At 52.5% G+C, this 12,999-nt stretch overlaps 1 protein-coding gene across 1 annotated transcript in view; it reads left to right on the top strand.

Moving 5' to 3' along the window:
- The window catches only part of HMCN2 (hemicentin 2), a 144,235-nt gene that overhangs the window by 121,340 nt on the left and 9,896 nt on the right, over positions 1–12,999 (top strand). Inside the window, exons 84-87 of the mRNA XM_059141359.1 lie at positions 409–599; positions 2,069–2,150; positions 8,500–8,769; positions 11,649–11,798. Of these exons, the coding sequence (XP_058997342.1) occupies positions 409–599; positions 2,069–2,150; positions 8,500–8,769; positions 11,649–11,798 (693 nt within the window). The remainder of the gene's footprint in view (positions 1–408; positions 600–2,068; positions 2,151–8,499; positions 8,770–11,648; positions 11,799–12,999) is intronic.

Raw genomic sequence — 12,999 nt, 5'->3', positions numbered from 1 at the left:
AAAAAAAAAAAAAAAAGGTTTGCATGAAGCAAGGATCAGGGATTTCTTAGTGCTGCTGTGTCCAAACAAGGTGTCCTAATGGTTATGTAGTCTTTGTTTTACAATGTCCCTGGCAGGCATTCTGCAGCTGGGACAATTTATCCATTACAGCAAGTACACGACACTCATCACCATGCCCTCATTCCTGTGCCAGTCTCAGGCATCACTAATCAATCACAGCAGTATTCTCATTCCATTTCAAATCAGGGTTCCCAGAAGTCTGTTTCACTTCACCCATGACACATCCCTAATGCGTTGACTATTCACAGTCATGTTGGGCCTAGCAGGAGTTTCCTGGGATGGGTTTATGGGAGAAGCTGAGCCAGAGGGAACCTCTTTTCTGATATCTAGTCTGATGTCACCTTGCAGAAGCCCCCGTGTTGCAAGGGGAGGCCTTCTCCTATGTGGTAGAGCCTGTGGGGAGCAGCGTCCGGCTTGACTGTGTGGTCCATGGTGCCCCAGCGCCCGACATCCGCTGGATCAAAGACAGCCTCCCGCTCAGGGGCAGCCGGCTCCATTACCGGCTGCAGAACGGCTCGCTGACCATCCGCAGGACGGAGGCAAGGCGGGACTCCATGCCTTGGGGTGGGGACAACCTACAGCCTTTTCTGATGGCTTCAGAGGGTTCATCAGGGTACCACGGTCCCCTACAGTCTACAAAGCACCTTCCCACCCATGACCCAGATTCTCCCCACCATTAACCCGAGTGAGCTCCAGCCAGGGACTTTTCTCTGTGCTTCAGTCACCCTAGCCATTCCATGGGGCTAATCGTTTCTAACTCATAGGTGTAAAGTAAGAAATCAGTGAGATGACCCATGCCGGGAATTTAAGCGTGACTGGCTCCTCGATAATACCGATAAATGCCCAGAGTAGACAAGTAAGAGAGCCCCATTTTACAGAAGACGACACTGGGGCTCAGAGAGGCCCATGACCAGGAGGTGCCCAAGGCAGGACCTCATCCCAGCTCTCCTGACTCCTGCTCTAGGCTGTTTCCAAAGCCTTGAGCCCTGGGGCAGGCTCATTCACCTTCCCTTCTGTGTCCCAAGTCTGAGTGGTCACGCAGACATCCACAGTCCCCTCCTCTCAGGCTCTTTTTAGGGGCCCTTGCTTTCCCCCAGTTACCCGAGTCTCTACCATGGCCAGCCACTGGTAGGTACGTTTGCTTTGATGAGCGTCATTTCCTGTCCAATCTTAGCAGCCGCGATCACCATTTTACCAATGGGTGGTGGTACATACTCATCTGGGGACGTGGCGGTGTAGTCGTAATGAATCCAGGACAGTCCCAGTGGAGCCAGATCTGGTCCCATCCTGATCTGACCCCCGATCTCACCTCTTACCCGCATGTTGGGCTGCCCCTGCAGTCCCTTGAGAGCGGCCTCCAAGATATCACCTTCTGGGCACAGATGGTGGCCTCAGGCTTCCTCCAGCTCCTGCTCCTGGTGGCAGTGCCACCCAGAAGTGAATCTGAGCCGTGTCCTTCCTGGGCTTCCTCGCTGGCCGTGGTGGTGGGTTTCCTGTACAAAGAGCTCCCCTCTCACTAAACTGGGAAACCACTGCAAGCCATCTCCCCTCTGGAAGGCTCATGGCACACGCCCGCACAATAAAAGCCCCAAGAAATCCTGCAGTCAGAGGCGGGTTGTTGTCCGACTCAGTGTTTCCCAAACTTTTTTCACCATGGAACATTCTTTTCAAGGAATCCCTAGTAATGTGCCATAGAAGAAGACTTCATGGTACCCGGTTTGGAGGAGGGGGATCTGAATCGTGCCTTTGCAGCGTGTGGCTCTGCTGAGGGCAACAAATCCATGCTCTCAGTCACCACTACCCCCGCGTTCCAGGCGTGAAAGGGGCCAAGATCTCTTTGGAGGTCTGTTGACGGGTGGTCACAGAGGCTTTTCTGATGGACTCCACGAACCCCTGGCTGGTTTATGCTCTAAGCTCCTCTGCTTAGATGTGTCCTGCTCCTGTACCCTGCTGTCCCCCTCCTCCTGCTCTCCTGAACACCATGCCCCCCCTCCACGCCCCCTTGCAGATAGATGACGCGGGCCAGTACCAGTGCATCGCAGAGAATGAGGTGGGCGCGGTGGAGAAAGTGGTGATCCTCGTGCTGCAGAGTGAGTCTTGCTCTCCTCCTCGCCTGGGCCCTGGGTGGGGGCGGTGCGAGGTGGGCACTTGGGTATGGAGTACCCTGCTGAGGCTGGGCTGGTGTGTCCCGGGCCCTCTGATCGGAACGGAGGGACGAGAGGCAGAACCAGGGACTGGGAGTTCCCAGACAAATATTTAGCGAGAACACCCAGTTGAGGTCCCATGAAGTGGGACTTCCCAGTTCCCCAGTTACGGAGTGGGAAGTGGGGTCTGGGCTAATGAAAAGCTGGGCACCCAACAGCCAGGCCTGGGCAGGGGGCCCATTTATTTGAACTCACAACCATCCACAAGATCATAGTGACCGCTCCTGGATTTGCCAAGCAGCTGGTAGTTTACAGAGTACTGTCTGAGCCCCAGGGAAACCCTGTGAAATCGTCTTTATAGGCATTTTTATTAAAATATTTTATTGAAAATTGACACACATAGGGAGAAGACATGTTACAAGGGTAGAGCTCAGTGAATTTCCTTTTTTAATCTTTTATTTATTTACTTACTTACTTAGAAAAAGAGAGAGAAAGAGCGCACAAGCAGGGAGGGGGCAGAGGGAGAGGGAGAGAGATTCTCAAGCAGGCTCCATGCCCAGCACAGAGCCTGACATGGAGCTTGATCTCATGACCCTGAGATCGTGACCTGAGCTGAAATTAGAATCGGATTCTTAACTGGGGACTGAGCCGCCCAGGTGTCCCTCACGGAATTTTCATAATGTGAACTCACCAAGTTAACACGTCCCCAGAGCAAAAATAGAAAAAATGGAAAACCACCGGCTCCCAGCCACTCCCATCATAGCATGCTCCCTTTCCCGTCAATGTCCCCTGCCCCAGGTGACCCCTGTCCAGAGTTTCGCCTTTAAAAAAATGTCACCTTGGGGGGCCTGGCTGACTCAGTTGGTGAAGCATTCTTGATCTTGGGGTCATGAGTTTGAGCCCTACATTGGGCACAGAGATTACTTTTAAAAATACAGCTTCGTTAAGATATATACCGTAAAATTCACTCCTTCCTACTTATTTTCCCTTAAAAAAGGAAGGAAAACTGATACCTGCTACAACATGAACAAAAATAGAGGATGTCAAGTGAAATAAGGCAGTCACCAAAACACAAACATCGTATGATTCGGATTATTTGAGGTATCTGGAGTTGTCGGAGTCATAGAAAGGGAAGCAGAATTGAGGGGGACGATGGGGAGATGTGGTTGAATGGGTCTGGAGTTTTAGTTTTGCAAGACGAGAGCATCCCGGAGGGGGATGGCGGTGGGGGTCACCCACCAGTGTGAACGCACTCCAGTACTCAATACTACACTTCAGAGTGGTCAAGACAGTAGACTTTACATCATGTGTCTTTTACCACACTTTCTAAAAGGGAAAAAATTCACCCATTCTAAGACTGCAGTGAGTGATTCTTGGTAAATTTATAGCATTGTCCATCCACCCCCACGATCTGTTTCTGGGATGTTTCTTATCACCCCGAGAAGCTCCCTCTGCCTGTCTGCTCGCGCCCCCCAGCCCTGGGCAACTGCCGATCTGCCTTCTGCCACTGCAAGCGTACCTTTCCAGAAACTTCATCTAAGTGGAACCCTATGTAGTCTTCGGTTCTGAGTTCTTTCTCTCAACAGTGTGTTCCAAGTTCATCCATATTATAGCACCTGTCCACGCTTCACTGCATTTTATTGCTGAACAGTATCCATTCATTGGTTACTAGACATGGGGCTGGTTTCTGATTTGGGGCTGTTAGGAATAATGCAGCTATGAACGTTGCACTCAGTCTTTGTGCAGATGTGTGTCTCCTTTGTCCTGGGTAAGATTCCTAGGAGTCTATCAGGTACAGCTAACTTTTCAGGAAACCACTCAACTGGCTATACTGTTTTGCTTTTCTTCTAGCAGGTGGATGAGGCTTTGGGTTTGCTACATTGTTGCCAACTTTTTTGTTGTCTCTCTTTTCTGTTCAGAAATCCCAGTGGGTGCAAACTCTAATAATTAATGATATTGATCGTGTGTGTGTGTGTGTGTGTGTGTGTGTGTGTGTGTCCCATTCATTGGTCTTCTCTGGGTAAGTGTTTTTCAGATGTTTTGCTCATTTCACAATTGGGTTGTTTGTCTTATGAATGAGTTCTGAGAGTTCTTTATGTCTTCTGGATACAAGTCCTTTATCAGATTCCTGATTTACGGATATTTCCCTCCATTGTGTGGCTTGTCTCAGCATTTTCCTATCCATGCCTTGGAAGAGCAAAGGCGTTAAAATGTATCAATTTTGTATTTTACAGACTGTGTGCTTGGTATTGAATTAAAAAAAAAAAAACTTTGTCTAGCCTAAGGTCACCTTCTCTCCTATAAGGTTGATAGTTTTTGTTTTTACATGGAAGTCTGTGATCCACTTGGAGTTAGTTTTTGTGTGAAATAAGGATCTAAATTCCTTTCTCTTTCTCTTCTATCTTTTTTTTTTTTCTGGAGTATGGATATCCAATTGCTCTGTACCATTTATTTAGATCTTCGTTTCCCCAAGGATGTTTTATAGTTCTCAAGTCTTAACCCTCTTTAGTTACCTTGATTACTAAGTATTTTATTATTTTTGATGCTACTGTGGATGGAATTATTACTGGTTTGATTTTTGGATTTTGCATCGCTAATATACAAAAATCAATTAATTTTTGTATCTCGATCTTAGCAACCTTGCTAAATTCGTTAATGAGCTCTGGTCATTTTTGCCAGATTCCTTAGGAACCTCTACCCATAGGATTTTCTACACATCACCTAGGAGTGGAGACAGTTTTACGTCTCCCTTGCCACTCTGGATACTTTTCGTTTCTTTGTATGGCCGCATTGTCCCAGTCAGCCCCTCCACGCAAGGGTGAGGAGAAGTGGAGAGAGCAGACAGCCTCACTTTTCCCCAGCTGTAGACACGGAGCACTCAGTCTTCCACCACTGGGTATGATGACAGCCGTGGGGTTCTGCAGGGGCTTTTTATCAGGTGGAGGAAGTTTTATTTTCCTTGTGGCTTGTTGGGAGTTTCTGTCATGGACCGCAGGGGACCGGGTGGGAGGCTCTGGTTCCAGACAAGATGGCATTGTAGATGGCGCTCCTCCCTCTTCGCCCTGCTGCGTACGGCTGAACATCTCGGACTTCACAGAGAAGACAAACATTGACTCTGAGAGAGAAAAGAAGGATTGAGTAAGGATCGTGGGACCTGTGGAGTGACATGGCGGTGGATTCCCTCCTTTCTCTTTTTGCCTCCTGTGTCCCGGGCCTGAGAAGCCAGCCACCTGCGACTTCCAAGGAGCCCTCACACACGCGCACAGAGAGAGTCTCCACAAAAGCCTGCCTCTCTTGTGGAAGGGCCAGGAAAGGAATAGCATATCAAGATGGGAAGCTTTCCGATAATGACCACCCTTGTCTAGCCAAACACCATGAAAAGAACCACAGCCCCGCCCCAAGCCTCATCAGCCAAGACCAGGCGGGTGGGGAACCTACACTTCGAGGCTTGCCCCCTGTTCCGAGCACCCCTGTATCCCTCCTGGGGAGGGGAGGGGTGGCGTCAGGTGAGGCCAAGTGAGGGGCAATAACAGGTGTTCCCCCACCCTAGCCAGAGTGACGTCAGCGGAGAGAATTGGGGACCCTGAGCTCCCAGGCTCGCCCGGGAGTAGTGGAGCACCCCTCATGTTCTGGGGTGCCCCCCGGAGGCCAACTAGGGAGGCTGGATGTCTGCCCTCACTTGCCAGCAATGAGGCAGCACCTCCTTTCCCTTGGCAGCAGCAGAGGAAGCCTGCTAGGAAATAAGAACCAGAGGCTTGTCGTGCTTGGATTTTCAGGATGCAGCTGAAACTCTCTCGTCTTCTCAATAACGAGGAAACTCTCAACCTGAACGAGAAGAGCGGGTCCACAGACAGCGACACACGTTGGAATACTCTGACACAGATCGTAAAACGAGTGTCGTTAAGAACGCCTGGCTGAGCAATTAGAAACGTGCTTGAAACACAACAGCACGACAGGAGCTATGAAGAACCAAAGGGAAGTTGTAGGACTTCATTGATAATAAAAGGAAAACCTCAGTGGGCAGGTGTAAACGCTGCATGGAGAGGACAGAGGAAAAAACTGGTGGTTTTGAAGATGTAACGCTAGAATTTACTTAGTCTGAACAACAGAGAGGAACCAGACTTGAAATAAACAAGGAGCAGAGCTGCAGAAATGTGCAGAAGGTTGAGATCTGACAGGGTGACGTCAGAGTCCCCGAGGGAAAGGAGAAAAGAGAGAGAAGTATTCAAAGAAATGAGAGCTGAAATTCTGCAAAATTGCACTAAAGGCATACGCCTACAGATTCAACAAGCTGAGCAAAAGTCAGACAGGATAAACCCGAGGAAATTCTGCACGGGACACATCACGGTCCGACTTGCTGAAAATTAAGGGCAAAGAAACTGAGGCTCCACCCCCCATCGATGCATCTGCGTGTGGCCGTGGAGTGACTCAGAGTTCAGGCAGTTTTGGAGTAGCCTTGACTTTGACTCTTCCTGTCCACCCCCAGCCACCCCCAGATCCCTGCACAGGTGCGCATGGTCTGCGGAAGCCAGGGATGTGCGGAGAGCTGCTCTGGCCTTTCCAGGGCTCCTTCATTTCCAGGCTCTTCTCATTAAGCTTCCAGCTGGTCCCCTGGTTTCCTTAGACCAGCAGAGGTGCCAGGTCCCATCTGCTTCCTGCCAGTTCTGCCCCTCTCCCATCCCCTGACAACACCCTGGTCTCTCAGAATACTCCTGCCTCCTCGCCTGCCAATCAAGCCGGTCCCTTGGGATAGCAAGAGCTGGGGGTTTTGCAGCCAGCCCAGCTCCAGCAAAACCACTAGAATGACCACAGTGGAGTCGGGGTGGGAGATGGGAGCAGCCCCAGGCCACACACCTCCACCATTCTCGCCCCAAGTTCTAGAAGCTTCTCACGGATAAATGATCGTTTCCTGGACGTCTAGAGTCCTGAAATAGTTGGTTTGGCTAGTTTTGTTAAGTTTTACATTTGGTTTTTGTGGGAGCAGACTTGCTGGACTTTTCATACAGCAATGGCCAGCATCTTGCTCCTGCTTTTTTCTGACATTTGTTTCAACGAAACCCTATCGTATGTGCTCTTGTGCTGGGCTTCCTGGGCACGACACTGTGTGTGAGATCGCTCGTGGAAAGCCTTCCTCCATCCTCAGTGCCATGGTTTGCCTGTTGCCCGGCACTTCTAGGCACTTCTAGACCGCGACCTAGACAGCATTGCTTCTGCATTCCAACACACACCTCTGGTGGACACACATCCACGTTTCTGTCAGGGTGTGGACCCAAGAGAGGCTGGGACACACAGCAGGCATGCGTTCCACTTCAGGAGATCCTGGATGTAGTAGGCTGATCTGTGGTTCCCAATGATATGACTGTGTTCTCGTCCCCAGGACCTGTGAATGTGATCTTACTTGGGAAAAGGATCTTTGCAGACATGATTAAGTTAAGGAAGTGATCTGGGGTTGTCTTGGTGGGCCCTAAATGCAATCATGAGTGCTTTTGTAAGAGAGGGGCGTATATTCCTTATATACGGGGAATAAGAGGAGGAGAATGAGGAGGAAGAGAAGACTGGAGGGACACAGCCTCAATCAAGCCAGGGAACGCTAGAAGCCACCAGAAGCGGGACGAGGCAAGAAGCAGGTTCTGCCCTGCAGCCTCTGGAGGAAGCAGACATTACCCCGTGAAACAGCTGGTTTGGGACTCCTGGCCTCCAGAGCTGTAAGAGAGCAGACTGTTGCTGTTCTAAGCCTCGGCCGGTCCTTCCCTGCGGGGCTGTGCCTGCTTGCTCCCGTGCCCTCGGTGCCCTCGGTGTGTACGAGTTCGCCTTACCCCGCCCTCGCCAGCGCTGGGCATGTGCTGTCTTTTCCTTGCAGCTGGAGGGTCTGTGGGAGCGAGTGGACAGGGATTCCCACCTCTCAGATGAGGGGACCGAGCGTCAGGCAGGCCCTTGGTGAGACTCTCCCACAGCAGGAGACGGGGCCCTCTCTCCCTCCCGTCTCCCCTCTGGCACCAAGTAGAGGCACCACGTTGGAAACACCCCTATAAGAGACCCAAACAGTGGACCACCAAATAGGTGCTAGAAACGAGGATGTCATGGCCCGGAAAGGCACTTAGGGTCTGTTGTGGGCTGAGGAAGGAAGCAAGCAAGCAGCTCTGAGCAGCGCGGTCCTGCTCGGGGAAACAGTGTCTCGAAGGAGATGCTGTCCGATGATCTGATGATCACTTGTGATTCTGTTATCCCCTTTCTACCTCCGAAACACACACAAATGACAAAAACGTTCCCTGAAGCTGCCCCGGGCCTCCCACAGGTGCCCCGGTGTTCCGGGTGGAGCCCCAAGATGTGACCGCGAGAGCCGGGGAGGATGTGGCCCTGCAGTGCCAGGCCTCGGGAGAGCCGGTGCCCACGGTGGAGTGGCTGCGAGCGGGCCAGCCCTTGCGGGCCAGCCGGCGGCTCCGGACCCTGCCCGACGGGAGCCTGTGGCTGCAGCGCGTGGAGGCCCGGGACGCGGGCGCCTACGAGTGCGTCGCCCACAACCTCCTGGGTTCCGCCACGGCCCGGGCGGTCCTGGCCGTCAGAGGTACGGAGTGTCCCCGCTCAGACTGCAGGGGACAGAGACGGGATCTCCTGGTCAGTGGGGATGTGTGTGTTGTTTATGGTGGACATGCCCCCCCCCCGACCCCCTGCCCTGCCAGCTACCTGAATCTTCTCTTTGCTTAAAGTCACAAACTTGGGAGGAACCAGCTGGCAGGGACTGACGGGTCATCTTCCTTACCCTGCCCTTTACAGTTGGGGAAACTGAGGCTCCAAGAGCCCAAGGGCTGGCCCTTCATACTGGATGGGAACCCTGGCCATTCGTGCTCACCGGGCACAGACGTGGGTCCTCTTTGTAGGATGTTCCACGATCCTGTGAAGTAGGCAGAATGAGACCAGGATGTCCAGGGGGCCCCCTTTGGGGATCGATGTGTAAAGTCTGAATTCGGCCACGGTAGGGGGGCGGTGATGGCTGCTGCTTGATTCTGGCATTAGAGACACTGGCCACTTGGGCCGCCCCGTTCAGCTCCCAATGCCTCAGCTCAGGCCAGACTTCAAAACCGGGAAAAGGACTGTCCTGAGAAACGACAGCAAGATGACTTCAGACTGCACAATGGAAAGTCTCCGAATATTCCTTCTGAATGTATTTCTGTGTTTCTGTAGCAAATACTCCCTACACATTTCTGTCCACGGCCACGGCAGCCGTCACTCATCTGTCACCGCACCCCCCATCAGGTCACTTCTCCATGTCTCTGCAGGACACCTTCAGAGTTGGGTCCCCGTCCTCTCCTCTCCTGTCCGGAAGCCCCGACCCCAGACCACAGAGCCCTGCATGTGGTTTCTAGATGGATCTCCCAGGGTTGCCATAGCAAAGTGTCGCAGCCTGGAGGACTTCCAGTGCTCAGTTCTGGAGGCCAGAAATCTAAGATCGAGGAGAAACAGGGTCGGTCCCCTCTGAGATCCGTGATGAAGAGTCTGTCCCACGCCCTGACCCCAGCTTCTAACGGTTTGCTGGCAAGCTCCGGTGTTCCTTGGCTTATAAAAGCATTGCCCCATCCTCCAAATCTCTACCTGCAAGTTCCCACGGCATGTCCCCCCAGAGACATGCCTGCTCTAGATTTCCCCTTCACGTAAGGACTCTAGTTATTAAATTAGTTAGGGCCTACCCCAATGACCTTATGTCAACTCAGTCCCCTCTGCATAGACCCTGTCTTCAAATAAGGTCACAGCCTCAGGTCTGGGGATTAGGATTCCCACCCACCTTTTTCAGGGCACATCATTTCATTCAGAACAGCCTCACTTTCTAAATGGAAACAGCCGTGTTGAAAGTCTCCCATATGCTAATTATAGAAAGGCCAGATAAGTTAGAAACAAATCTACAAAGAAGAAATGAATTATCAATGTTCTCACCTCCTTCAAGGACAAGAGAGAGCGATCTCTGACCATTACTTGGGGGTATATCTCTTTACACATTTTTCCCCAAACATAAAGAGATGTGCTTTATCCTTCTTATAAATGAGGTCGAATTTATCGGTTGTCCTACAACCTACCTGTTTGGACAATGTTCCATGACAGTAAGCCCGGCCTACATCTTCTCAGTGGTTTCTTATCCCAAAGGGATGCTTTCCTAACTTAATTGCTGTTGGCTTTGTTAAATAAGCAACATTTTAGGGTTCTGTTTTGTTTTCCAGTTTTCCCTCCAAAAAGCACACTGTGGTGGGCATCTTTGTATGCTCGCCTGAGTATGTCTATGGGATAAGTCCTTCCCATGGGGCGTGGCGAGGTAAAAGGTGTTCAGGGAGGTTCCCTCACCACCAACACGGTCTTCTCTTCCCTGTTCCCCATCAGCCTGGGGGCCCCTCCCGGCCTCAATGGAGGCAAAGGGCTGCCAAGTCCCCCCATATCTGAGAAAGTTGATGGTGACTCGTCATCCCCAGCCTCCGGCCTCTTGTCCGCTTTGAAGGATGCCAGGCCATGCTACTGCCTTCTTCTCTGCATCCGACTTCTTCCTCTTGCCCTTATTAAGAGCCCAGGGACAGTCTGCGGCCTGTTCTGCTGTCTCTCCTGTAAACCCCAGAGCTGCGGATATGGACAAGAGACATCCCAGATGGGCATCAGATCGCCTCAAACCCCAGCTCCAGGCTGCAGGAAAATGACACTGCTTCCTGGAATCCAAAGTGAAACGGCCCCCTGATTTGCCCATTTAGGATCCTGGCAGTCGAGTGTTTTATGTTATTTTTCGACAGATCATGGGCAATTAGTTGTTAATTTCCCCAGAGAGCCAGCAAGCAAAGAGGCAGACTAGCCTGTCTCATGCGCCCCCACGCCCCCCCCCCCCCCGAATGCCATCTGTGCCGAGGAGACAGCTGGCCCATTAGCCAGAGGAAGCAGCCTCTGATGAGTGCTGGAGAGAGCACCTGCTTGCAGACCGCCCCGCTGCTGTTGGAAATCCAGCTGCGGGGCGGCGGGAGCCAGGGCCACGGATGGGATGACAGATGTTCAGGTGGCAGCATTCAGGCCTTGGCTTGATGCCCCGGCCCAGAGGAGGCTGCCAGCTCCTCCATCACAAGCTCCTGGCATTTTAGAACCCAACAGGTCTTTGGCACATCTGTGGTCCTACCTCCTCACTGTATAGATAACCCAACTCAAAGGTGTCTCGAAGGCCTGACTTGTCGAGATTTTCAGGAAGGTGACAGCAGAGCCAGAATTAGAAGCCAGTACCATCCCAGGGCAGGGCGCCTCTCAAAAGCCTCCCCACCTCTTCTCTCTCAGAGCCAGGATCTCCTGGGCCGTGAGTCCATCACTCACAAGCTCTGTCGCTTGGGGCAAGTCACTTGCACGTGCTGAGCCTCCGTTCCTCCTCCCTGAAGCAGGTAACAGTACGGGCTTCCTCCGATAATCTCCCTGTCCTCCACCTCCTCCCAGGGGAGCCCCGCGGGAGCCGCGGCAGCATGTCCGGGGTGATCAATGGCCAGGAATTTAGCAGAGCCATTCTCAACACCAGCATGCGGAAGGAGGCAGGCTCCGGGGCCACCACCATCCACAGCAGCATCAGCCACGTCCCTGCGAGTGTGGGTAAGTGGGGGGCAGAGCCGCACCTGCACCTGCGTCCTGAGGCCGGCTCAGGGCCTGATGGCTGGAGGAAACCGGCCTACCCCTAAGACCTGAGTCCAAGCCAAAGTGGATTTAGGTACAGGCCACTTCCTACCTGGTCCCCCAAGTACCTCCCAACAGAACAAAATAAGAATCAGACTGAGACAGTGTGAAATCACCAGGATACACGAATGCAGTCAGATAACAATTTTTGAGATCTCTGATGGCCAAGTGAGAATCCTCCACCCACTCACTGTTAAGAGCCGATAGAAAAAGGATGGGGCGCCTGGGTGGATCAGTGGGTTGAAGCCACTGCCTTTGGCTCAGGTCATGATCCTAGCGTCCTGGGATCGAGCCCCGCATCAGGCTCTCTGCTCGGCAGGGAGCCTGCTTCCTCCTCTCTCTCTGCCTGCCTCTCTGCCTACTTGTGATCGCTGTCTGTCAGATAAATAAATAAATAATCTTAAAAAAAAAAAAAAAAAAAGAAAAAGAAGGATAAAGGGGTATGCCCCCTGGAGGGGGCAGAAAGGGAGAAATGAAGCCAATAAAATTAGCACCGGGGCATGTCCACTCTCAAACAGATTCATCCTACTGTGCCCTAGCAGATGGAATGTTCTGGAGTGATGTTGCAGACCCTGCTGCCTCGCCCTTCGCAGGGCACCCTGAGGGTCCAGAGCAGGGAGAGGGCATTGCAGACCGGGTCTTTGCCCAAGCGGCTCCTCCAGAGCTGCCCTTGACTGCAGGCCTGTGTGAACAGCGTGGGGTCAGGGAGCTCTGGCCGGGGGTCACTCCAGGCTGGCTGGCAGCAGAGAGCGAGTGAAGTGAGAGGCTGCCCAGATGGGGCTGCTACTTCCAGCTGCCCTTGGAGGAGCAGCTGGCCCTAAGCCAGGTGGGCCAGCCTCCATGTGCTAGAAACAGGCTCTGCTGGCCACGAGCCTGGGTCCTCCAGACCACTTCTCTGGGGCTCCACGGAGAAGCTCCACCCTCCCTGGCCCCAAGCGAGTGGGGTTTCTGCATCCCCAGACTGAGGTGCCCCCTGCCCTGTGAGGAGGCCTGGGCATCACGTGAAGGTCAGGGAATCCATGTCCAGAGCAACTTCTTGGCCCTGTTTACAAAGTCCATGGCCGTCCTCTCCCAGGCTCTTCTGGAAGGCATCTGTAAGTTAGGAGACCTGATTTCCAGC

The sequence above is a fragment of the Mustela lutreola genome, chromosome 12 (assembly GCF_030435805.1).
Source record: "Mustela lutreola isolate mMusLut2 chromosome 12, mMusLut2.pri, whole genome shotgun sequence".
Lineage (NCBI taxonomy): Eukaryota > Metazoa > Chordata > Mammalia > Carnivora > Mustelidae > Mustela > Mustela lutreola.
The sequence above is the reverse complement of the archived record's forward strand: the minus strand, read 5'-3'. Positions and strand labels throughout refer to the sequence as shown.